The sequence below is a fragment of the Elephas maximus genome, chromosome 24, assembly GCF_024166365.1.
Source record: "Elephas maximus indicus isolate mEleMax1 chromosome 24, mEleMax1 primary haplotype, whole genome shotgun sequence".
NCBI lineage: Eukaryota > Metazoa > Chordata > Mammalia > Proboscidea > Elephantidae > Elephas > Elephas maximus.
Window position 1 is genome coordinate 50,058,118 of NC_064842.1, and position 26,988 is coordinate 50,085,105.

Genomic DNA, 26,988 nt, shown 5'->3' on the forward strand with positions numbered 1-26,988 from the left:
GTTCAGCCAGTTCTAGTAAAACAAAACACAAACTACAACTTTATGAGTCTACATATCGGAAATGTTAACGTCATTGTATTTATAAAATATAATCTTTCTTCTTCAGTATATACATTAACTCACGCTAATAAAACTTATTTAGTAGTCTTAATGTTTGACAGTAAAGCCTAATTCATTACAATTTAGACTCAAAAGAAAACAAAGGAACAAAATCTTGGCCAATCTTATAAAAACATAGCCAATTAGAGTTTAAAATGTCCACTAGACTACAAACTCCCTTATTCTTTGAAATAAAAACCAAAAAAAGAAAAAGAAAAGAACCTCTTCACAATACAATTCAACTTAGGAATTTAGGGTTTGTAACTATTTTTTTATTGAAATGGGAACAAATTAAAGATAAGCAAAGAATATAAACGTTGTTGGCAATATCAACAATACTTGAGCTATGAGTAGAAATGTTGCAGTTAAGTTCAACAGAGTTTTCTAGATAATGAATTCTGGCCCCAAGAGGTCAACTCACCTAACAGTGCTATTATAGAAAGGATCTTAGCTCTACTGGTAAAAGTAAAAATAAACAGATAAAATTGTACACACCTCAGGTCCTACAGTTGTAACACTTTTCAATTTCTTTGGAACAGGCATTTCCACTGTATCGTCAGATACTTGGTCTGATGCTTCCATGGTGCTATCTTCTTCCTCTTCACGTGTACGCTTTGGCAAAGAAGAACTTGGGGTAGCTGAAACTTTGAAATTAGATTATTTTTAAATCTTGAATTACAGTATGATACTGAGCTGAATTTAGACAAAGATAATTTTTAAAACTTTTTTTTCATTAGCCAATGTGGTCATTTAACAGGAACACTTAAACTGTGTAGATGATTAAATTATAATCAATTTAGAATCCTAGATAAATTTCCATCTGCATAATTTGTTCTTGCTAATCTATGCATAAACAAAGAGCAATTTATGCTCTGAATCAACGGTCTGTGACTATCAACCTAACCCTGCTTAATAAATCCAGGTACCTCTTATAGTAACGTATCTGATTCACTGTGACTGCAGTGATAGATAATTGCTATTCACAAAGTTTACACAGAGACTTCTATAGCTTATAAAACCCAGGACTCCTTGGCTAAAATAATTTACATTGTATGCTTATACTTGAAAATGGTTATACAAGCTTGTCTTAGTACTCAGGACCTGTGTATTAAGTTACATGTCTCCTGGGTTGTATCACCTTTAAAACCTGAGCAAAAATAAGGGAAATCAGGATCTTAGGTAATGACAAAAACAAGTGACCTAACATAGAATTCAGTAGTAAACATGAAATAAAATGTTAGGAATACATTCATGTATTCAAAGATCCGAGAGAAAATAAGTACATAAAATACTCAAGGTATGTATTATACACAAGAAATTACGCTATGCACAAGTCTTCTCTACCTTCATCTTAAAAATAATCTTACCCGTGCCAAACACTGCTGTGGAAGTAGAAGGCCGTTCAATTGGTGAACTCTGAACAACCTCTACTATGTTTGGGGATAGCTCTTGGTTTGCAGGCTCAATCTGAGGATGACTCTGCTGAGTAGGTTGCACAAAAGCTGTAGCCTGTGTTTGCTGCTGAACAGTTAAAATAGGTTGAGAGATAGAAGGCTGGACATTAGGACTAGTAGAACGAACAGATCCACTTGTGCTACCAAAAACCGGAACGTGTTCCACAGGCCCTTCTGACTGCATTGCTGAAAAATAATAATGTTTAATAAAACATGAAAAAGGCTTCTATTTCAACAGCTTTACGAACAATCAAAGTAACTTTTTACATGAAAACACACATGACAACAGTAAGTCTTCTACTTTCACCAAGGCTAGCAGTATCCTTCCCTGTCCTGTGGTATAAGTCACATTTTGCATAGTTATCTGTGTCCATCTCTCTTACCGCTCATTAGATAAAACACTGTGGGCAAATATAACGCATTAGGCGTTTCTGTATTGCCTATGTGACTGGTATGGCAGCCTGCAGTAACTTGTTGATTGAATTAAACAATAAATATCTGAAATGGTTTTGGCATCTATTTGCCATTTAATTATGACCAAATAAATAAAATTAGGAAGCTCAATGTTATGTTTTTAATAAGTACCAATTTGTTTTTAAGTATCATAAAATGAACCTTAAGACCAGTTTAACTGATAATATATCTGACAATCTTTTTTTAATATACCTGAAATAAAATATCCTGTACTTTCATAGAATGTACACACATAATATACTTCTAAACACTTGGATAATTTACTGAATTCCAGTATTTGTTAGGGTAAGAATTTAAGGAAATAATGTTCATCCATTTAGCAAAGTCGAATACGTATTTTGGGGTTGGGTAAAGGGATTAAACAAGGAAAAACATGATCCTTGCCCTTGAGCTCAACCTAGCGGAATAAAAAAGCATGTGTGCAACTGAACTTAATACAAAGTAGTAACTGCTGTAATGAGTAACTGAGTAGAGAAAACAAAAGGTCAGACCATTTCAATGAAAAAGTGATACTGCGTTCAATTAGTAATTTAGCATGGTTTTTCAGTTTTGCATGGATTTCACGTCATCATTCTAAGCCAATAAAAATAAAAATCCAGTTCTAAAAAAAATACCATATACTAAGAGGGGTGTATTTTGTCTCTAGTTTAACAGTAAAACAAAACGAGAGTAAAAAGGAGAAGGAGGAAAGTAGTAAAGGAAGGAGGGAGGGAGGGAAGAAGAGAGGAAGCGAGGAAGGGAGTTAATCTTTTGCGCTAACATGAATCCTAGGAGGCATTCACTTCAAAACATTAACCACCCACTTTTACTATAATGTGTGACTTTAGCTTTAATGGGAGCCTCATTTGTCCTTGAAGTTACTGTCTTCTTCTCATAATAAACATAAACAATCAGTCGGTCCAATCAGATGTGTATTATTTCACTTACCTTCTTGTGATTCTACCTGTGTAGTGGGCATGACTGTAGCTGTTGGGGTAGTAGTAGGATTTGTAACAGTGGCAGGTGTAACCATTGGGCGGATGCTAGCTCTGGGTGTTGACTTATTTCCAGCCATAGCTGCAGCTGTCACTTTACTTGGAGTAGACACAACAGGAGTTGGCTTGATATTGGCTGTTGGTGGTTCTGATGTGCTGGCACTTATAGGGGAGAAAATTCAAGAATAAAGACTCATAAAATAATTACCACAAATACTGCTTATGAAGTACCTAAACTCTACTAAAGGCAAAGTGCACGTTTCCTGAAGTAGATGTTCAGCAAGTATGATCTTAATATGGGTTCAGACTTTATTAATCCTAGTTTTCCTAACACCACTTCAGGTAGACTTTTGGTAGATTAAAAATATACATATTTTTACGGAGACAGTGAGTAACAGTTCTTTATTTTTCAGTTCACTAGTTCAAATATTCAGTAAGTGGTTTTACTTTCAAGCATTAAAAACCGTGCAGGAAACGTTCCAAAGTGGTGCATTTAGGATTTCTAATATTTGCAAAGCATCCTGACAATGCAGTATTTATTCAACTATAGAGTCACTGAAACCAAGTCTCAAACAGCCTCTTATATTTGTTATATTATGACATCGAAGGGGAAAGGAATAGCTTTTCTTAGATATAAGCCAATCAGAAACAAGAAGATGAACAATATTTTCTCTGTCACAAAGCTCTACCCAATGATATATGGACTGAAAGCAAGAGTTCTGGGGAAAAAAAAGTTGGCAACTTCATGATACAGTTTTGCAGGGACAAACAGCTCTCTGGATATACATTTTTTAAATTGTATAGATTTGTTTCTATCCGCAAAGATTATTAGATCTTAGGAGCTGGTGGTATAGTGATTAAGTGCTCAGCTGCTAGCCAAAAGGTCTGTATTCAAACCCACCAGCTGCTCCATAAAAGAAAGATGTGGCAGTCTGCTTCCATGAAGATTTACAGGCTTGGAATCCCTATGGGGCAGTTCTACCCTGTCCTATACAGTTGCTATGAGTCAGAATTGACTTGGTAACAATGGGTTTGGTCCCTGCAACTTCAAAAGAAAAACAGGTATCAGACTGTAAAAGAACTAAAACTCACATTCCTCGTTCACCAGAGGCTGGAGTTGTTTTCAATGTGATCTGTCTCTGCTGTTCTGGAACCTACAGAAAGAAAATTATTCATTAATGTGCCAACCCTAAAAGATTCCACTCAACAATGCCATACAAATATCTACTATTGTTAATTCTGTCTCTATACTTTGAATTTTAATCAAAATTAACTCTGACAAAAGCTGCTAAAAACACCAGGCACTTTCAAGTAAGATGTACAAAGAAAAAATTCATTTAATCAAAATTAGGTACTCACCTTATTAGTAGGTTCTTGAGGCTCATCTCTTTGCTCGAGGTGTCTCTCTTGATGCTCCCTGAGTTCTCTTTCCAAGCGACTAATTCGACCTTCATACTGGGATTTTAGAGCAGTCATACGTACATCCAATTCATCTTTCTGTTGATCTAAGGCTCCATTCCTTTGTTTAAGTTCCTCATTTTCTTTAGTTAGCTGATCTTTTACACCTAAAGAGGTAACCATGTGATCATAATCAAACACCAGAAGTAAAAAATGTTCATGTGCTTAAAGGGTGCACAGGGTCATATCAGATTCCACTACGGTACTTTAAAATCTATAGTAATTCTGATACATTATACCTTTCAAGAAGTTCTCAACAGATCCAGTTTAATTTCTTACTCCAATATACAAAACTCTAACTTTCTCTAAGATGTCAAAAAGCTAAAGAATCCATCATAAATCATAGTAAGCAGAAGCCCTTTTACATGGTCTTAAGTACTGTAATATTAAAAATATAGATAATACAAACTACAACACTTATTTCATATAATCTACAGTATATGCTCCAAAATCTTACTGCAAAATAAATAAATTAGTTTTTCTTGGTGAACTACATTGCTGAGACATTATCTTTGAAGTCACTAAAATGACGCTTATAAAAAAACCCAACTACTTTGGCATCTTACTGGCTAAGCAGACTGGCAGGCAAAATGCATTTGGGCCCTGAGACTTGCATCACTGGGTGCCTCATAAATCTGACCTAGTACCATCCCTGAAGGGCCAGAGGGGCCCTCACTCAAGTGAGGCGCAGAAAAATTCCTGGACTGTAAGATCCAATGCTGTCTAAGAGTTTACGAAAGGCCTCTGAGCAGGACAGCCTGTGCCCGAAGCATCTCCGGAAGAGGGTAGTAATAGGTATTTCACACCAAAGCAGAAGATAGCACTACTCTATTACCAATCAATCATTAAAAAAGACCTCACAGAGAAACATCCAGAAGGGAATTAGAATATCAAAACATTGCGAAAAATGTAACCCATGTCTCTGAACAATTGTATAAACTCCTCATTGCCATCAAGTCGATTTCCATCCACAGCAACCCTAGAGGGCAGAGTAGGACTGTCCCACTGGGTTCCCAAGGAGTGGCTGGTGGATTCGAACGGCCGACTGAACAATATGTATAGTAATTCCTAAAAGGGAACCTAACTTACTGTGTAATCTTTCACAGAAGACACAGTAAATTATTATTTAAAAAAAAAAAAAAAGAACTTGAAAGTAATGGACATACTCATCAACTGGAAACTGAGATTCCTCTAAGTTTGTGTCAAATAAAATAATATTTAAAACACAAAGCAATGGGTTTACAGTACTTTTTCTTTCCTGTTAATTTCAAACTTAAATAAAATAACCAATTTTCACTATCAAGTTCAAATCTTAAAGTATACATTTACCAGCTAAGTGTGCAATTTTTGATTTTGCTGCTACAATAGCCTTTCTTGTTTTCTCTTCCTTTTCAGTTATCTGCTGTCTCAGCTGCTCCTCCTGTGTGGTTCTATCTTGAAGGTCCTGACGGAGTCGCGAAAGTTCAGACTGTAGCTGCGCAGTCTGTTCTTGGAGGTTCCTTGCTTCCATCTCTTTTTCAGACAGTGTCTGTTAAAAGAAACCCAAAGTATTCACCATACAATTCGCCCAAATTAATGTATGTTGTATGACCTATAGACTTAAAATGTAATGCTTACTCATCTGCCTTTCTAGATTAAATGCAAGTATAATCACAAAAATGGTGGCCAAACCAAGTGGACATTTGAGGGTGATTACTGTTGTGTGCCATCAAGTCAATTCTGACTCAAAGCAACCTTTATGATGAGCAGAACTGCCCCATACGGGTCCAGGATGTGGATGTTACGGGAGCAGATCATCAGGTCTTTTTACCCAAGCAGAAACGGCTGGGTTCCAACTGCCCACCTTTTTTGTTACCAGCCAAGCGCTTAACCTGTGCAGCATCAAGGCTCCTTTGAGGATGATTAGATGTTATTTACACACGTAAGCCATTCAAAGTGAAAAAATAAAATATATACATTTCCACGTAACAGATAAAATACTGTCAGTGTTTAACACGTTCTCCACATATACACCAAGGGAAGAATTAGAGACGTAATCCCTTTCACATTCATACCTTCTGAAGATTCTCGACTTGGCTCTCCAGTGATTTTGACTTTGTCTCAGCTTGGCTGAGGGTTTCTTTGAGCTCCTGCATTTCCTGGACTGAGACATGCTGTTCCTGATGGTCTCCAGAAGACTGAGCTGAGCTCTCCAGGACCTAAGATGACAAAGAGTAGTAACATATTCAATAATTCCACCTCTGGAAGTTCGTCTAAGGAAATAAGAAATGTATCTTTAAACATATTCCTAAAGTTTCTCTCTCTGGAGCAATTTTAATGCTCCCAAATAGGGAATTAGTTAAATAAATAAGTTATATTTTTTCCCTATACAACTGATATCAACCAGCTAATCAAAATAATGGTGCGCTGTAAGTGAATGTCTGCCACAGAGATACATTGTCACAATGATGAATCAAGGGAAAAAGCAGCCTACAAAACAGCACATACAAATGACCTTGTTTATATGGGAAAACGTATTACTCGTAAGTAAAGAAAAATATACGATGGTGCTAACAGTGGTTAACACTGAGGAGTGGGACTTTTGAATTTTCTTCTTTATATACTCTTTAATCCAACATGTGATTAATATGTAAATAAGTCACTATACCTTTGGGAATGAAAAACAAGATGTAGATTGAAAATGTAACAAGGATTTTGTTATTCTCTACTTATTTGAAATTAAAACAAAGCCTGATTAATCATAAAAAATTTTTTTTTTATACACACAATTCAAATTAACAAAGGATTAAGCAACTATAGCTTTGAAAAAGGGACAGTATTTGAAATCAGAAAATAAGATTAAAATACCTACACTTTAGCCAACTTCCTCTCCGTTTATAATGCCCTCTGGGACATAATTGAAGGGCTCATCTTAAACCCAATGAAGATATTAGGTAAGTTTACACTCGAGTTTAGAATTAAAAAACTAATAATAATAATAAAGATTGTAAAGAAATAAGATTTTTAAAACCTTCATCTTTATCATTTCTTTAAAGAAAAAACTCCTCCCAATACCTTATCCTGTTGTGCTTTAAGTTCTTCATACTGAGTCTTGTACCTACGTCCAATTTTCTTGACTTGAGTAATCGTTTTGACTTTTTCTTGTATGTCAACTACTTTGGCATCTAAGTCCTTCTGGATGTTCTCCTTTTCGGTTCTTACTTTATTTAAATCTTCCCTCAGACTCTGGATTAGGTTCTGATTGTTAGTCAAAGATGCATTTGATCTTTTTAAAAAAAGAGAGAGGAAGGAAGAATAAAATATGTATTTTTCAAACTTTAAATTCTTCAATTGAAGCTTATATTGCGCTGCTTTAAAAATATTTTTTAATTTAAAACTCATAAAGAAAACATTTCTAACATAATTTCTCAATTTAAGCATTCTTGGTCCTTTAGAAATACTTTCATTACATAAGCACACATACCCATTTTATAGGTACCCAGGTTTTAATCCAGATAAACTCGACAGCAAAGCCGACATTGTACTGTTGTTGTTGTTTTTAGGTGCCATCAAGTCAGTTCCGACTCACAGCAACCCTATAGGACAGAGTAGAACTACCCCATAGGGTTTTCAAGGAGCAGTTGGGAGATTTGAGCTGCCGACCTTTAGGTTAGCAGCTGAGCTCTTAACCACTACACCACCAGGGATCCTTCTACTCTATTGGGTGTTACCAAACTTTTTCTGTAAAGGACCAGACTACAGTAAATATGTTAGGCTTTGGAGACCATATACAGTTTTTGTCACTGCTGCTGCTACTTCTTTCTGATGACCCTTAAAAATGTAAAAATCATTCTTAGCTTACAGGCCAGATAAAAAAAGCCATGGGTCATATTTGGCCTGTGGGTTGTTGCATGCCAACACCTCTATCATGAACTGAACCTGAAATCAGATAATCTGAACTAAGAGGATGGGTTTAACAATTACTAACTCTGTAAGCCTGGGTAGCCAAGCTTTCTAAACCTCAGCTTCCTCATCTGTAAGCTAAGGAATAATATTCCTATTACTTAACATACCAGACTACTGTTATCCATAAAGTATAGCACTATATAAGACAAAAATTTGGAAGTTGTAAAGCATTATATCAACAAGGGCCAGGACATAGAGACCTGACACTAAAGCTTGAAAAAGGTGAAACAGAAATGTTAATTTTAATATTTAATTTCTTATCTTTAAAGTTTCTTATCTTTAAAGGGACAATACTTAAGTTCATTTTCAAAATACATGTTTAGCTGAATTTAATTTCTCTTACTAAAAATGTTCAAAATAGATTCTTGAATATATGCCAACCGAAAGAAAAATAACCTACTTGCACAAGTTAAACTTTGACTGTGTTTAGAAAATGAATTAATTTATTAGCTTCAGACTCACACAAACTGTTTACAATAATAACTCATACATGAAGATATAACATTATCACTGCTTGCTTGGCTCTATAAGGAAATAAAAGGAAAGCTACATGTAGGGCTCCAGAATTTTTCACTGTTTTCTGAATCAGAAGCACTTCAGGAGTCATACAATGAACGAAAATGAAACTCTTCTAAGATTTCGTATCTTATATACAATTTAAGGCTTCTTTTCACATACCTTGCAATTTCAGCTTTAAGTCTTCCAATTTCTTCAGTTAACTGTTGAATACGTTTGGTATGAACTTCCTTTTCAGAAAGGAGCTTCCGATATTCTTCTGTATCTGGATCCTTCTGCTGGCTTACTAGATGCTAGAATACCAAAAATACATTACTATGGATTTTTAAGTTTTACGAAACAAATACGCTACAATAAAATGTCAGAATACCTAAGTAGGCCTATATTAGCTATCCTGCAAGCATAGTGATCAAATTACAAGGTATTAAGATCAAAGCTTTAATGTTTGTTTAGCTAAAAAGTCTAGCCAACATAGAGGTGAAAAAATCAGTATCAATTGTTTTTTTTCATAGTTGTGAATAAACATTTCAAATTGGTTACAATGAGGCCAAATAAAGGGAGCCAAAGAATCTAAAAGCTGTTATTGTCAAGTACCTAATTTCATGAATTAGAAAGCCATTTCAAAGTAAAAAGTATACACATCACATTAAAATCTAAAAATATGAAAGTAAATCTAAATCTACTGATTCCATTAACCAGGAAGAAGGCAGCACGGTGTAACAGAAATATTTCTAGATTTGGGCAGATAATTCCTTCTTGATTTTTCAGATCATTTACGTAATAAGAACAGTAATAAATTAGCTCTAAAATGCTACAATAACAGCTACAGCCCCAGAGCATTTTCTAGGTGCCAGGTTTTACATTTAATTTTTGTAACATCAACTGCAAAAAACCTCTTTAAAATGTTGAAAAGCAAAGACATCACTTTGGGGACTAAGGTACGCCTGACCCAAGCCATGACATTTTCAATCTCCTCATATGCATGCAAAAGCTGGACAATGAAATAAGGAAGACCCAAGAATTGATGCATTTGAATTACAGCTCTGGCAAAGAATAGTGAATATACCATGGACTGCCAGAAGAAGGAACAAATCTGTCTTAGAAGTAGTACAGCCAGAATGCTCCTTCGGAAGCAACAATGCATGCTCTGGACACGTTATCAGAAGGGACCACTCCCTCGAAAAGGATATCTGCTTGGTAAAGTAGAGGGTAGGTGAAAAAGAGGAAGACCCTCAACCAGATGGACTGACACAGTGGCTGCAACAATGGACTCAAGCATAACAACAGTTGTGAGGATGGCACAGGATCACGCAGTGCTTCGTTCTCTTGTACGTGACAGCGTCACTGTGAGTCAGAACCAATTTGATGGCACCTAACACCATCACCACAGATAGTGGTATTATATCTTCATTTTACAAATGAGAAAAACTATACATCAGAGAGACTGAGAAACTCTCACAAGTCATATAACTAGCACCTAAACAAGGGAACTCTGTACCTTCTGCACCATTTTTTTGTAAACCTAAAGCTGCTCTAAAAAATAAGGTCTTTTAAAAAATATAACATAATAAAAAAAGATAATAACCTGAGTTGTAAGTTTAACATCTGTCACATAAATATAAAATACTAGACTTTCAGTGGTAAACACGCAATAGTTTTCACTAGTTCTTCAAATATCTTTATCTCCCTAAATTGTATCCTATTATTTATAATTAATGTTTCTGTGTTTTGGAATGAGTCTAACTGCATTTACCTGGTTACGTGCTTTCCAGCGTTTGACATCCTCTTCTAATAACTTCTTCTCTGCCTGCAACATACCACTTTTCTCACTCAGCTCAGCATTTGCTTCTTGTAAGGGTAAAATATCTAACTCCAGTTTTCTCACCTGAAAATAGTGCCAGTATTTTTTTTTAACATTTAAATTAAAAATATTCACATTATTAAAAACAACATGCCTTGGCTTCTGATCATTAAGTTACAGACCTTTGCTTGCATCTGCTGTAGATCCTGTTCTAGCCTTTCCTTTTCTTCTCTTAGCATCTTATTGGTCTCCATAACTACATTCATTGTTTCAGTTTTCTTCATCAGTTCTTCATGTTGGGCCATTGTTTTTGCAGTGACCTGAAGATTACAAACACATAGCTACACCAGCATCTAATAATTAAAAAAAAAAAACCAAACCAAACCCACTGCCATCGAGTCGATTTCAACTCATAGCCAACCCACAGGACAGAGTAGAACTGCCCCACAGTTTCCAAGGAGCGCCTGGTGTATTCAAAATGCCGACCTTTCAGTTAACAACCAGAGCACTTAACCACTATGCCACGAGAGTTTCCAGCAGTTTAAATGAAGGGCTACCTTCTTCTATCAGAATATGCACCAGCTAAGAAGACATCCCTAAACCATCCTACCAACAAAGTAGAAAGGATTTAAACTTTAAAAACTAAAATTTTTGAAGGTTTACACACTCACTTTTCTGTGATAAACACTCATTACAAAGAGTTAAAACAAATGCAAGAAATTACAAAGGTGACACTGAATGGATACTACATACCTGTTATGGATTAAATGTGTACCCCCAAAATCCAAAGATAGGTGTTGTAAATTCTAATCTCTATGCCTGTGGAAAGGGGTTGTCAGTTATGTTAATGAGGCAGGATTGGTGCAGTGTGTGTCTTGAGTCAATCTCTTTTGAGATACAAGAGATTAAACAAGGAAGTGAGCACACGGAGATGGGAGACAGATGTCATGCCACGTGAAAAGCACCAGGCAGCCAAGGAACAACCTTCCCCCAGAACCAACAGAAAGACTTTCCCGTAGAGCCTGTGCCCTGAATTTGGACATCATGCCTTCTAAACTGTTTGAGGAAATAAATTTGTTTTTTAAAGCTGCCCATTTATGGTTATTTCTGTTATAACCGCACTAGGTAACTAAGAAAATATCCTACCAACAAGTAGTATTAACGTCACATAAAAACATCATTCCAGGCCTCTGTTTAATCTTTCTGTAGCTATACTGCATTTATTAACTGTTCTGAAATGATGTTGTTTTGGTTCCCTGTTGTTCAGAAATCCCTTTTGTTTCATCACTTTAGTTTTGAGAAATTTTACTGAATATTTGTCCAAGTGTAAAGCACTTTTTCTGTTCTCACTGGATGTTGTTATCCATTTTTCGCACATGGTGTTACTTTCTCTTCCTATCCTTTTTACAATTTTAGTTGTTATTTCATGGTTGTCATGCTATAGTACTCATGCTTAGGCAGACATATTATTTTTAATATAAAGTGGGTTACTTCCTGACTCTCTTCTTACTGTATCTAAGAAGAATTGTTTCCTTTGAACTTCTATGGGCTGGGCATTTTCTAGTATTATATGCTTTTCTGAAGAAATAGCAAAGGAAACTGAAGAGGCTAAGATAATGTGCAATCTTTGTTAGATACCCTGGTTCTGCCCCACGTGCCCACGTGCCAGTGTTAATGCTACTGAATTGGTGGGTCTGTTTATTATTTCCATGGGGAGATACATTTGAATTTGGATTGTTTCTTTAATAGGATATAATTATGAAACTTTCAACTTCTGTCAGAAAAAAAAAAATCCAATTATACATTTAACCCTGTTTTAGTATTTTCTCATTGGCAGTCTTTTCAACTACCTCACAGTTAAAAGGAGAGATAAATGATTTAAGATATTAATGTCCTTCACTCCAGATGTGGGAGTATACTGGGTTACAGTAGTGTGGGTTATTGAGTTAAGCCTGTGTTGTGACCATCCATTCCACTAAAGCTATGGCTGCTAACCAAAACGTAGAAAGTTGGAATCCACCAAGTGTTCCTTGGAAACCCTATGAGGCAGTTCTACTCTGTCCTATAGGTTCGTTACGAGTCGGAATCAACTTGACGGCAAACTTTTTTTTTAATGCATCAGGCATGGTTCTAAATGTTTCCATATGTACTAAGTCATGTAACCCTCACTATTATTATTCCAATACTAAAGATGAGAAAGCTAAGTGCAGAAAAGCTATTAAACAACTTACCCAATGGCAGACAGCTAATGGTACAAAGCTAGAATTTGAAATCTCGTAGTCTAGTTAGAGAGCCTTCACTCTTAACTATTACACTGTATCAGCGTTTAAATTATTTAAAATTAAACGTCATTAGAAACTAAAATAAGGTCTTCTCTTTCAATTTAACAACTACTTTCTTAAAAGCTTAGTATACATACCTGTACTTTCTCCCTTTCAGCATTTAGACTATCCTGCAGTTCCTGGAGCTCTCTTTCTAAAAGTTCAACCCTTTGTCGATAACGCAAACTCTCAACCTGAGCCACCTCAAACCTAGTTTCAGCAATTTCTTTTTCTCGTCGTATAAATCTACAAGAACATAAGATTTTACTTGAATAAAAAAAAAAATGCCCACAATGTAACAATCAAAACTTGGATAATTTTTAAAATGACAAAAATCGTTCACTTTAATTAAACTACTGACACAAAAAGTAATGTTTTTATTAATAATACATAACGATGAGAATAAAGTTTTTCTTTTTTATTATAGGCAGTAGCTTTAGAAATGTGTATCTTTATAGCTATCTGAAAGGCATTTAGTTTTCAAGGGAAACTCACTCAAGTTCTTAACAGATTCAACCTGAAGTCATTTGTTTAAATTGGCGTAAGTCTAAGTGTCAAAAGTGACCACCAATTTTGTGGTAGTGGATTTGTTGTACAGTAAGAGACAGAATGAATTTTACACCAAAACAGTACATAATCCCTTTCTCTAACTTACGCATTTGTAGTTTCGCTGTATAAGAGAAGTTTTAAGAATATATTAGACTTACCTGAGAATTTCTAAAATCTGTTCTTGGGATTTTCCTTCTTCACTGAGAGACACATTCAATGGTCCTTGTACACCTTCCTTCACAGAGGCAACTACCCTGTCACTTAACTTTTCAATCTGATCGTGAAGCAATCTGTTCTGTTTCTCCAGATCTTCACAGCGAGACACACACTTGGAAACTTCATCCTATAAGTCAAGAGTCTGTTGTAATAGCAGATTTTCCAACGTGCATTAAAAAAAACAAACAAAAACCTTTTAATTCTCTAGAACTTTCTATCATGATCTACAATACTACCTTTAACACTCTCTCTCTCTCCTCCCAAGATGCTTTATATTCCAACAACTGTGATTCTGCTTTCTGGGTTGTTTCTTCCAAATGCTGCCGGACTGATGCCATTTTTGAAACCTGCTCCTTGGCAGCTTGTAGAGCTTCAACATCAGCGGCATGTAGCATCAATTCTCTTTCATACTTATTCTGAGCTTCCACAGCTATTTTAGCCTGCAAAAAATCATGCCTTTATTGTCACAAAGTTTAAAAACTAATAAAGCTAAGTCTGTGCTTCTCAAAAATTGTAAAGAACTTTCCAAAGTTGAAATTTATAAAGACTAGGTAATTCTGAACAAACTCTATGAATTAAAAAACTAAATAAAATTCATAGCTATATAAAATACACAGTAGTAATTCTGTTTATAATTTATACAGACACACAAGAACTTCAAGAAAAAAAGAGAATGAAAATCGTTTGGATATTGAGTTACTGATGTATTTCTTTGATTATAATTTCTACTGTCATGTTTGGAAATAATCCAAGAATAATTTATTTTTGATTAGTTTGCCTTTGAAGCATTTTCTCCTGTGTTCCGTTTTTAAAGTAATACTTGATACACGTACATGGTGTTACATACACGTAATATAATAATGGAATGAATAGCCATTAACATACCACCCGACTTAAAAAAATCAGAACATTACCAAATACCCTTACGTGTATTTGTTTCTCATACTACCATTTCAACAACCTCCACTCTCTTCAATCATTTTATCATTTCTTATTCATAAAAAATAAGTTTCATCACATATGCATATGTGTGTGCATATATTCACGTGTTTATATGTAAACACCATAATGAGATTTTTTTTCAAAAGTTTAGGAAAAAACAGTGTATATAGTCTTTCTGGGACTGACTTTGTCACTCAACACAATAATGCGTGAACTACTCATCTGTGTCACTGTGCAGAGCTATAGTTTTTTCACTTTCAATAATATTCCTTTGTGAAACGATCATACGATTTTAGTTTTTGAGGTGGAGTGGCTAGGAAATCTGCGCAAGCTCAGCAATGCATTAAAAATGATCTTATCAAGAGCTTTGGATGGTACCTCTGACTAGTCAATCTTTTTTTTTTTCCTATTTGTTAACGGATACTGCACCATTTACTTTTAGCCTTCATATATACTTTTCAACTTACCCTAGTTCAAGTTCCATGACAGAAGAAACAACCTTGCGTTTTGAAAATGCATTAATATTCTCCAAGAACTATTCTAGGATCAAAGCTCATTTCCCAGTAAAAGCCAACACTTACTTGTTCCTGACAGTCACGTCTGGCTTGCTGTTCATTACTCAAAGCTGCACTTGCTCTCTGAAGAGCTTCTTGTACTTCATTCTGAACACTAGAAAGTGTTTTCTTTAGCTCAGATAACTAAATAAAAAGAACATTGAAACCAGAGTTAATTGTAAACGTACTTTAAAAATACTTACCGAAGCTGGATTTTTAAAATGCAATTAGTCCAAAGGAATGCTGACTAAATTTAAAACAGTTATAACCCGACCTGACAGAAGCGACTGTACAGGCTTTGCAGTTCTATGTCACTTCCCAATAATTCTGCAGAGGCTTCCAAACAGTGGATCCCTACTACCACAGTCTAAAATTTCAAAAGGAAACGATTACAGAGGAAAGTACCACGTAACACTGAAACTGTTGATTATGTGTTCGATGACTATCTATTGAGATAAACTGAATGATAACTAGTGAGTCTGTTAGAATAACTCAAACCCTTAAACAACGAGAAAAAGACTAATACAGTTAATAACCTAATTTACCTGTTGTTCCATGCTCTCTATGGCTTTTCTCCTGTCATCTTGAAGTTCTTGTTTTTCCTTCTCTACTTCCATCAACTTCTTTTCCAACTGTGTCTGAAACTCAGCAGACTCTTTCAAACGAACTTCAATATTCTTACGTACTTCCTCTGTCACCTTCACATCATGCAGACAACAGGATACAAAAATTGTACACATTTAAAATTATAAAATTCTAAATTTCTCCAAATGTAAATTACATTTGAGAAATGGTACTAAAGTTAACATTTCCTTTGTATTAGTAACTGTAACAAAATCCATCAAATGCTGATTAATCGGCTCAAAAACAAAGCAACAAAAAAAGCCAAAAAAAAAAAAAAAACAACTATAATTTACCCCTCAACTTGGCTACTGTCTAGTCTTCTCTTTTGAAGTGAAATTTCCAATCTTTCCTTTCTGCCTCAACCCTCACATCCACTGGCCTGGTCTGTCTATTCTACCACTAAGGGATTTCTTTCTCACGTATTTTTATTTGCACTGGTGCCAATCACAAAATAAATAAATAAAACGGTGGCTTTAGACTACTGCTACAGTCTCCAAAATGAACCGTGCATCTTCCGATTTACTACATTAATCTTTCCAGATAGAACGGCTCTTAATAAATCTACAGAATATTACGTGAATTCAAAATCTTCCACATTTGTTTCTCCACTACTTTTTAAATTGTATCCCTTATTATTTCACATCAGAAATTCAGTATACACTCAAACTGTCATCATCTGAAGCCGTTCTCCTTGGCTGGGTGTTCCTACTACGTGAAGTAACTTCCTATTATCTGTGAAGTATCAAAATGATATCTTCCTTCAAGGACCCGCACAAATGCCATCTCTCTTGTAAAGCCATCGGTTCCCAAGAGACAAATCATCTCATCTACCTTTCATTCTCACCATTCCTTTCCTATACCAATTGCATTCATATCCCTTGGATGCATTTTGTGTGCTTTTATTTTATCTGGCATATTAGACTCACACACTTTTAGGAGATAAAGGTTGTGATGTCAGTCCAATTCACACATCCTACAATGCCTTATCTATAGTAGGCTCCTAATTAAGAAAAAAAAAGAAAAACGTTAGATTGTCCATACCTGTTTTTCCTTGTTGAGGGATTCTTCTAAACTCGTAACCATTGCTCGATACTGTTCCACATTACTAGTACTTGTTCTGAGTCTCTCCTTCAAATCATTCACCTGCTCTTCTGTTTGCCTTAGCTGACTCCGAAGCTCATCTACATCTTCTCTGTCACCAGGCTGACCTAAAAATATAACAACTCTATTAAAAATAACACGTTAAATGACACTAGAGATAATTTTCAAAGAGATTGTGCAATTAAGATTAAGGCTTAAATGTAGCAGTAATTATCTACAAAGTGTATTTCAATCATGCTGAATGGTTTAATTAAAAAAAAAAAAAAACCCAAACTCATTGCTGTCAAGTCGATTTCGACTCAAAGCAACTCTATAATAGACCTGCCCCATAGGATTCCCAAGTAGTGGGACTTTTCCATTGGCAGCCAAACTCTTAACCACTGTGCCACCAGGACTCCTTTAACTAAATACTTCTAGGTAAATACTAACAAGTACTTTTGCATTTACGTTACTTTGTCAAAAAATTCGAAAATTTGAATTTTTGTTACAAAAATTAAGAGTATTTACAAAAACTTCAAATATTTCCAATAAACTGAGGTAGCTACTTGAAATTATGAGGTTCTTATCGCTTAAACACTATTGTTTAGTACACTAAATTTTTTTTTCATTTAGCCCAATTTTTGTTCTTTTTAAAATGCATGGAAAAAAGAAATCACAGTTGAAAATGCTTTCGCATTACATGATATCAAAGATACTGGGTTATTATGTATCATACACACGAAAACACATACATACATGCTCATAATTATTATAAAGAGCCCTGGTGGCACAATGGTTAAGCACTCGGCTGCTAACCAAAAGGCTGGTGGATCAAACCCACCCACCAGATCTGCAGAAGAGGGCTGACGGTCTGCTCCTGTAAAGCTTAGTCTTAGAAATCCTATGGGACACTTCTACTCTGTCCCATAAGGTCGGTACGAGTACAAACTCACTCAGTGTCACAAAACACCATACTAATGTATAACATTTATGTTTATTTCCCTTCTATTTTTTTTTTTATTAGGGAAAAAATATAAAAAAGACATCATCAAGCTACAAAGGCTCTGATTTTGAAATGGTTGCTCTGTATTCACAAAGGGAAGCAAAATCCAATGAAATAAATCTTTCACCTGAGGTACCAAATGAGGGAATCATACTGCTCTCAAGAGAGACCAAGCCAATCAATTATCTCTCTTAACATCATTAGATTTAGTAAGTAGCCTTACGTTTGAACCTTAAAAACTCAAATGTACACCCTTCTCAAAAAATGTTTTTAAAGTTACCAATAAATGGTTTCAACAATTAGACAACTAAGGCTGCACCTCGGTCATGTGCCATGCAGGACCATTTCGAATCTTCCACAGACGCTTAAAAATCCTGAAGCTTTATTAAGTCTAAAACTGAGTTTTATGGTATGAAAAATATGACTTTTCCTCCCTTTACTATTAGTCATAAATGATAAAAACTATTTACTTTTAGGGTATATTATAGACTTAGGAAAGTATTTGTTTTATTTACAATACAGTATTAGTCTGGTGACTTATTTACCTTTCCCAGCTCTCTGCGAGGACTGAGAAGCAAGTTGGACTTCCATATTGCCAAGGTGCTGTTTCAAGGCAGCAATTTCCTTTTGAGCATTTTTTAGTAGTTCTTTTGTATTAAGATGAAGATTTGTCTCAGTATCCAGCTGTCGCTTTGTATCCAAAAGTTGAACCTACCAAAACAAAAACAAAACAAAAAAAAAAACCTACAAACACTATCCTAGGTTTCTAAGTAACTAGAGGCTCAAGTTTTTTCTTACATGCCCTTAAAACTCTGGCCAAGATGGAGTAACAGGAACTAGATTTACCCTCCCACCTGAAATAACCAGAAAACAAAAATGGAAAGCAACAACAACAGACAAAACACATGAAACAATGGTTTTCAAGACACCTCATTAGGCAATGAGAAGCAATGACCCCTGAGGCAGGAAATAAATATGGTGCAAGGCGAGCCCTGAGACTGACCCAGTTTAATGACTGGAGAGAATTTCCAGGCTGTACCAAAGGAATGGGGAACTGAGGCAGAGCCCAGTAGCCTCCATAAGCTGAGAAGACAGGTCCAAAGAGTCCAAGGAGACTAATGCAGCTTGAGTTCATAGGACAGGATACCAGAGGAGGGGGTACAAAAATAAGAGAAACACTGGAGATCTGCAGAGGGTGCCCCTGAATATTTATCAGAGTGCTGATCAGCGCGCATGCACGTGAGACTCCCTCAAACAAGGGAAAGAACCACCAAATGGATTAAAGCGAAGAGTGCCTGGCACTCAGATCAGGAATAGTGCCTGTTTCCAGGAGTCAGCAGACATAGTGGAAAAACTCAAAATGCACAGGACACTGAGTACCGTACTCAGAAAAGTCTTGCCTTAGTAGTGGAGTCTAGACTGAGCACTGCTCTGGGTCTGCCTAATAAATCATAAAAAGGAAAATGAGAAAGAATAAAACTATTTCCACGTAACTCCAATGCATCCCAGAACAAAACTCCAGAATAAGAATATCAAAATATCAGCACTCAACAAAGAAAAATTCACAATGTCTGGCACCCAATCGAAAATACAAAGCATATTAGAAAGAAGCTGGGAAAACTTAGTTTCTAAGAAGTCTCTCCAAACCATTTCAACATGAGATGGTAATGTGTCCACACCTAGACTGATTACTGAACATAAATGAATTACAGAAATTCAGAGCTCTGATAGACTTACATCTAGATTTCTAGTAAGCGTATGCCTTTGCTCCACCTCATTTTCCAACTTCTTCTTTAGATGAGATATCTCATGTTCCAGTTTTTCTATCTGGCTACTAAGCCTTTGTTTGGTTTCTGTTTCAGATCGCTCTAGTATTCCCTAAGGTAAAGACAAGATTTTTGGTTGTGTTTAAGGAAAAAGTCAACAATACAAAAAAATTAAAAGGCTATAAAAGAATACAACCCATTCCTACATGACAAAGATCCAGGATATTTACCAAGAGAGTATTTTAGCATTTTTCATATTAAAATATCTATTTGTTGGGGGGGTTGAGGGTGGGGGAAGGCAACAAAATGAAACACTGATTCCAGTAGTTATTCTGATTTCCTGGAGCTAAGGAAAAGTAAAAATCAAAGGTTTAATGTTGTAACTAGTTAAACTACACAAGAACCTGTAAAATACAGACCTGAGAGGATCAAAACTGCCAATTGCATGGTTTCAATCAATTCTCTTTTAATGTTTTATTTAGAATAGTGAAATGCCTTAAAATCCAAAAACTCAGGCATCCTCATCATGAAACAAACGACAGTTAACCAATACGCTAATAAATAACACTGAGAAGATACAGTGATAAAACTATTTAAACCTATATGATTTTTCCTACATATTCCTTTTTTTTATCACCTGAATTGTTTGCAGATTAGTTAGCAGCAAGTTTTGCCCTCTTTGTTCAGCTAACAAAGACTCTCTCTGCTGAGAAAGACGGACTTCTGACAATTTTAGCATTTCTTTTTCCTTCTTCAAATTTTCTGCTCTTACCTTGAGGCAAATACAAGTGAGAAAAAATCAGAAACAATAAGATTAAGACAATCCTTTCATTACCACTTATTTCTTAATGCTAATTAGACACTGAGTCTCTCCATTATATAAACAAATACAACTCTTAATTTCATGTGGAAACATGAAGCAAAAATTATCGGGAATACTTATACATCAAAAGAAAAAATTTTAATTACCACAATTACTCATTATTTCCTTTCTCTAACAATCCAGACTTTAAAACAATCAAACAAGCAACAAAGCCCCAAAATGGTGGAGTAAAAGGAAACAAATTACGCAACTGTGCTATAGTCACACCTACATAATACTATATTATTCAACTTTTACCATCCAAGCTTGGTTTCCAAGTACCTGTTTGAGAGTGCTAACTATCCTATTTTAAATTTAAACTTTCTGTTTATACAGAGTACACAGGCTCTGAGAGTGTTTGAAAATCATTATTGTCAAAGTTTTCATATTACACATGGTTAGTCATGTAAACTATCATAAAATTCATTCCACTGGTTAAAACAAGTGGTGTTGCCCACTCCCCACAATAGAGTAGGAACATGATAAAAATGAAATACAGCCAATAGATTAGAAATAGAAAACCTGGTTTGAAGTGTCAACCAACTCATACTTTCATGGCTGTCCAAAATTAAGCAAATTACTTAGCTCTTGAGTTTCAATTCCTCTATAAATAATATGGGGAAAACGGACCTAGCTTATAGATAATGATCAAAAATGATGTGAAAAATGGCTTTTTTTTAAAGGTAAAACAAGATATAAAAATTTATCATCACAAAATTTACTATTTAATTGGAAGTACTGATGCAGTGGTTAAGAACTCGGCTGCTAACCAAAAGGTCAGCAGTTTCAATCTACCAGCCACACCTTGGAAACCCTATGGGGTAATTCTACTGTCCTAAAGGGTTGCTATGATTCAGAATCAACTTGAGGGCAATGGCTTTTTTTTTGTTGTTGTAAGGGGAAATACTGACTTACAAACTCATTTTAAAATGGAAGATTTGCAAGGAAATCTTGGTTTAGCAGAAACACAAACTTCTTTCCCTCTTCAATCTTAACAGAACAATTACCCTATGGATGCACAACTGGTTATTTGGAAACTATATAACCTGTAATACACAAACCTCTCAAATATCTGAGTTATACCAATCAGTAAGTAACTAAAAATGAAATGTCCGAAGAAATTTATAGTGCAAGCTAGCTGAGGAAAATTGGTCTTACTTCTGCAACAGCTAGCTTTTCATTTGCTCCCCTCAAATCCTGAGTCATAGTGTTGATGATCTGTTCCTGTTTCTGTGTTGTTGCAGTGAGTTTCTGATTTCTCTCATGTAGGGATGTTATTTCTCGGCGATATCCTTCAACATTATCTTGTAGCATTTCGTATCTTGTATGAAAGAAAAATAATTTTATAAGCAACTGAAATATTATGTTTTTTTTTAGTTGTCCTGAAGAATTATACAACAGCAGGTATTCAATTTTATGTGATTAGTAATATGATATGTGCTTTTGTGTAGTAATGTAAAACCTTCATTCTTTCTTCCAAAATCTCAATATAGTGGTTAATTTCAAGTTCCAAATAAGCACATATTTCATGCTGAGTAACTTTCTAATCTGACTTATTTAAAAACCTTTAATCATATTCAAAATAACACCAATACTATCAAACACTGATCTTTATTTGCAATACTGACACATACATCACCGATCACAATGAAGTATGCAATTTAAGACATTTATGCATGGTCAGTGATGGATTTTTGCCTATCAGTTTCTTTTTATTGTACTTTAGATGAAGGTTTACAGACTAAACTAGCTTCTCATTAAACAGTACACATATCGTTTTATGACACTGGTTAACAACCCCACGACATGTCAACACTCTCCCTTCTGGATGCTGGCTTCCCTATTACCAGCTTTCCTATTCCTTCCTGCCTTCCAGTCCTTGCCCCTGGGCTGGTGTGCCCCTTTAATCTTGTTTTGTTTTATGGGCCTTAGCTAATCTTTGGATGAAGGATGAAGCTCAGGAGTGACTTCAATACTGAGGTAAAAGGGTGTCTGGGGGCTGTACTCTCGGGGTTTCTCTAGTCTCTGTAGGCCAGTAAGTCTGGTCTTTTTTTGTAAGTTAGAACTTTGTACTTCACTTTTCTCCAGCTCTGTCCGGGACCCTCCATTATGATCCCCGTCATAGCAGTCTGTAGCGGCAGCCAGGCACCATCTAGTTGTACTGGACTCAATCTGGTGGAGACCGTGGTAGTTGTGGTCCATTAGCCCTGCCCATCATTTTTTCCCTCTATAATCCTTCATCTTATTTTCCTGAAAGTTTAGACTATGGAGCTATCAACACACAAAAAAGGTGCTTTTGATTTGGGAGTGTTGAACTGTTGGAGGTATGCGGGGCAACTGGCTGCCAAATCCTTATGAAAGCATAGTTTTACCGTGTACTCCAAAAATCAATTTCGACTAGTTTGCTAAACAAGAATTCAATGAATCTAACATCAAATATCAATGAAAAGAAATTACCATTAATGCTTCCTAAGTGACCAAGAAAGTGAATTTCCCCAAATTAACTACCCAACTCCCTCTTCTGCCAAGAATAGAAAAGGCTGAATGAAATTTGCTCACAGTTTTCTCATCCGCTGGTGTAGTTATAATTAAGACCTAAGGAAACACTAGGCCTTTCAACCCCAGGAAGGAAAACTAGCAACATAAACTTCAAATTATAAAGTAACTACACAGCTCCTTTAGCAATTCCCAGTAGAAACATTAAAAAAATGAACCGCAACAACTTCTCATCCTGGAATCTGGCTCAGAAAAAAGCAATGCTATTGTAAATTAACCCTTATCATTCTTTTGACCTTGTAACTTTCCATTCAAGGACATTTTAAGCCACTATCCTCCCTGTCCACAACATTTTTCTTAACTTAAAAAAAAAAAAACCCACAACTTTGTATTGCAGTATAACATTTAAACCGCAGTAGCCTTTGAATTAAAGCAAATTTACCGTTTAGAAGCAAAATCTAGCTGGGTAGAAATTTTGGTGTTCTGTGATCTCAAATCTGTAACTTGCTCTTGAAGCTTCTCGAGCTGCTCATTTTGTATCTTTTCATTATCTGTCTTTTCTTTTTTGTAGTTCTCAAAAATTTCCTGTAACTAAATATAAAAGAAATTATTATAAGATGAGACTGTGTTCTTTAAGAATTTACCCTAAAGATAAAGACGTAATCTTTACCTGTTTAAGGGCAGCCTTCGCTTCTACAGCCTCTGTTGACTCAATAACAGGTACTGGAGCAGGAGTGGAAACAGCCTGTGATGTACTTGAACGTTTTGGAGTTGACACAAGAGAAATATCATCTAAGTTTGAAGCTTTAAGAAAGTAAAAAGACTGATAAAATTAATTGGCTTTCATAAATCAGCTTTAACATTTTTACGTAACTGCAGCATTACCAAAACCAACAAGCTAGACTTATTTAAATGAAATCCTAGGATCACAGGAGTTATAAAACAAGGAATCTACTAAACAACCTATTAATGATGCTTTTGCTTTTTCATTAAAGATTCTTTAATACTTGCAGGTTAAGAATTAAAACTAAACAAACGAAAATAAATAACTAAAGAATTCTAGGATGTACATACTTCAACACTGGTGAAGATTTCATCTTTCTTAGTTTTACATAAAATGATAGGTATGTTAGAAATGCTGACATCTTATGCTCAGTGAGATATGGCAGTCAAATGTGAAACGAACATCATTAGAGCAGTTATTATTTACGCTGTTATTTTTGTTAGGTGCCATGGAGTCGGTTCCGACTCATAGTGACTCTACAGGACAGAGGAGAACTGCCCCACAGTATTTCTAAGGAGTGGCTGACCACTTGGTTAACGCCAAGCTCTTAACCACTATGCCATGAGGGCAGTATCAATTCCCTAACCTAATAAACATTTCAGAAATACTTCCCTAATGCACTTGGAAACTTTTAAGATAGCATATAAAAACCTACCTTGTAATGGAATGACAACTCCTGTTGTTTGTGACAACAAAATACGGTACATATCACGCTGACGAACTATGGAATCAACAAGCTGCATCTGATGTTGTCGTGACTCACGGAGTTGTTCCAATTCAGTAAGGGAGCTCTCAAGTTTGAGCTGAAGCTCAGTGATTCTGTAGGAAACAAAAGCAGTCTATTTCACAGGTCTGAGAATGAGAGTTAGCTGATTATAATTTCTCCTGTAAATCAACTAACCATGTTATCATCTAACAATAGCATGCAACTTTCATCTCTTAACCTTTCCTTTTTCTTCTGCCGATTATTTTAATCACTTTTTAAACCCCCACCATGTAGGACTCAGGCAGTCACCAATGCCTCTAAAAAAGAAAAAAATTCCCCTTAGTCCAAGCTCCAGTTCCCTTGCTTTCTTTCATAGCCATTCCTCCTCCTCTAAACCCGTTGCCATCGAGTTCATTCTGATTCATAGCGAACCTATAGGATAAGAGCAGAACTGCCCCATAGAGTTTCGTAGGAGCGCCTGGTGGATCTGAACTCTGACCTTTTGGTTAGCAGCCGTAGCCCTCCACCACTACGCCACCAAGGTTTCCCCTCCTCCTCTAGCACCAAACTAAAAAACAAAACTTTGCTTAGGAAATTCCTACACATCCTTCACTACTCAGTTTAGGATCATCTTCATGAAGCCTGGTATATTCTCTGAAATCTAGGCTTGGTTCTTCACCTCTATGAAGGTGCTCCCCCAGATAGGCTTTTTTCTATTACAACACTAAACACACTGCACCAAGATAACTGAATGCTTGCCTATCTCACCCATTAACTGAGGTCCCTGAGAGTAGAATTATCTTTTTTTCTGATATGTTGTTCAATCCCCGCCTCCCCGTCCCCCACCCAAATAACTACATCCCCAATATCCAGCACAGTTAGGAGCACAGAACTAGTGTTCAATGTTTACTGAACAAATGAAGGTAGTCAACCGCTTACTTGGATGAAGTTGTTTCTTGTTCCTCTCTTTCTCTAGTTTCCCCAAGTTCCCTAAGAGCCACTAAAAGACGTTGATTTTGCTGTTGAAGTTCTTCAATATTTCTGTAAGATACTAGATGCTGTGATATTACTTCAGAAGAACTACTTATATCAGCAGAGCTTACTTCCTCATCACGAATTACATGATTACCCCTTGCTTCTTCAAGTTCCATCAAAAGCACTCTAATCTAAAAATTTGAAAAAAAAAAGTGTTACAAAATAGTATTGGCTTTAATTCTGAAGATATATAGAAGAAAACAAAAACATTATTTAAAAAAACCTCACGTTGCCCTACCTTAAATTACTTTAAAAAACAAAGTATCAAGCTTTACCATCTTAAGTATTAGAATTTAAATACAGAAAATTTTAACGCAATGGAATTATTTTCAATTTCTGTGCAAGTGTGTAATAAAAGCTTCGGCTTTTTAAAAAGTAACCAAATTATAGTTCCAAAAACATGGCCCTATTTTTCTAAAACAATGACCAAATATAAATCCAGAGAAGCATATATCTGTGTATCCGTTTACATATGTATTATAAAGCAAGATAGGGAAAAGGGTAAATAGATTTTTAAATAAAAAATATGTATGTAATGCCATTTATATGAAATTTTTATGTATGTGTGTGTACATATTCACATAAATACCAAAAAGAAAACATAAATGTGATGGATCTACATCTACTGTTAAGTAAAAAAGCAAGTGGCAGAGTAATGCGTATAGCATGATCTTATTTCAGTAAAAACAAGCAAGCCTTATACAGCTTAATATACATACATGCAGGTTTGTCTATATATTGAGAAAACAGTGAAAAGACACAAGTTTGTTAACTTGGTTACACTCAGGGGCCATGGAAGGGGGACAAGACTTTTATTTACCTTTGAATTATTTCATTTATTAAAACTAAAAAAAAAACTAGTACCTATAATTTGAAAATTTATCAAATATTTCAAGAAAAATGGGGGAAAAAGGTGCTATAAAAAAACTAACTAGGCTGCAACTGCGCTAGAGTATACTTCTAATTAATAAGAATTTCATATGTGGTAGTCCTATCTTAGACACCCACATACAGGTTTACTTACCAAGGGCCATAAGGTGTAAACACAGTGCGATGATATGACTGGGCAGTTAGATTAAAAAAACAGAAGAGACCATGCCTCCCCCCGCCCCCAAAAAAACCACAAAAAATTCTAACCTGTTGTGAAAGGTCTTTTATTTGTATTTCCATTCTTTGATTGTCTCTTTCAAGTACAGAAGAATGTTTGTTTGCCTTATCAGTGTCCTCCTGCAATCGCTGAATCTCCTTTAAAATGTAAATTTTTAGTAAAATTTTAAGTGAAAATTCTGTATTTCCTTCCCAGATTTACACAAATGAAGCAGATACACA

General features: G+C 35.5%; 1 protein-coding gene across 2 annotated transcripts in view; it reads right to left on the reverse strand.

Moving 5' to 3' along the window:
• TPR (translocated promoter region, nuclear basket protein) overlaps window positions 1-26,988 on the reverse strand; it is a 57,217-nt gene that overhangs the window by 15,458 nt on the left and 14,771 nt on the right. For both annotated transcript variants that reach the window (XM_049867967.1, XM_049867966.1), the window contains exons 14-39: window positions 26,797-26,904; window positions 25,564-25,790; window positions 24,574-24,737; window positions 23,805-23,938; window positions 23,577-23,725; window positions 21,797-21,959; window positions 20,414-20,548; window positions 19,748-19,888; window positions 18,556-18,721; window positions 16,969-17,135; window positions 15,849-16,001; window positions 15,331-15,447; window positions 14,044-14,247; window positions 13,750-13,934; window positions 13,141-13,288; window positions 10,904-11,041; window positions 10,674-10,805; window positions 9,083-9,213; window positions 7,514-7,724; window positions 6,514-6,657; window positions 5,789-5,987; window positions 4,361-4,566; window positions 4,094-4,155; window positions 2,955-3,163; window positions 1,467-1,739; window positions 595-743 (exon numbers count right to left, since the gene is read on the reverse strand). In XM_049867967.1, coding sequence (XP_049723924.1) covers window positions 595-743; window positions 1,467-1,739; window positions 2,955-3,163; window positions 4,094-4,155; window positions 4,361-4,566; window positions 5,789-5,987; window positions 6,514-6,657; window positions 7,514-7,724; window positions 9,083-9,213; window positions 10,674-10,805; window positions 10,904-11,041; window positions 13,141-13,288; window positions 13,750-13,934; window positions 14,044-14,247; window positions 15,331-15,447; window positions 15,849-16,001; window positions 16,969-17,135; window positions 18,556-18,721; window positions 19,748-19,888; window positions 20,414-20,548; window positions 21,797-21,959; window positions 23,577-23,725; window positions 23,805-23,938; window positions 24,574-24,737; window positions 25,564-25,790; window positions 26,797-26,904 — 4,215 coding nt within the window. The remainder of the gene's footprint in view (window positions 1-594; window positions 744-1,466; window positions 1,740-2,954; window positions 3,164-4,093; window positions 4,156-4,360; window positions 4,567-5,788; window positions 5,988-6,513; window positions 6,658-7,513; window positions 7,725-9,082; window positions 9,214-10,673; window positions 10,806-10,903; window positions 11,042-13,140; window positions 13,289-13,749; window positions 13,935-14,043; window positions 14,248-15,330; window positions 15,448-15,848; window positions 16,002-16,968; window positions 17,136-18,555; window positions 18,722-19,747; window positions 19,889-20,413; window positions 20,549-21,796; window positions 21,960-23,576; window positions 23,726-23,804; window positions 23,939-24,573; window positions 24,738-25,563; window positions 25,791-26,796; window positions 26,905-26,988) is intronic.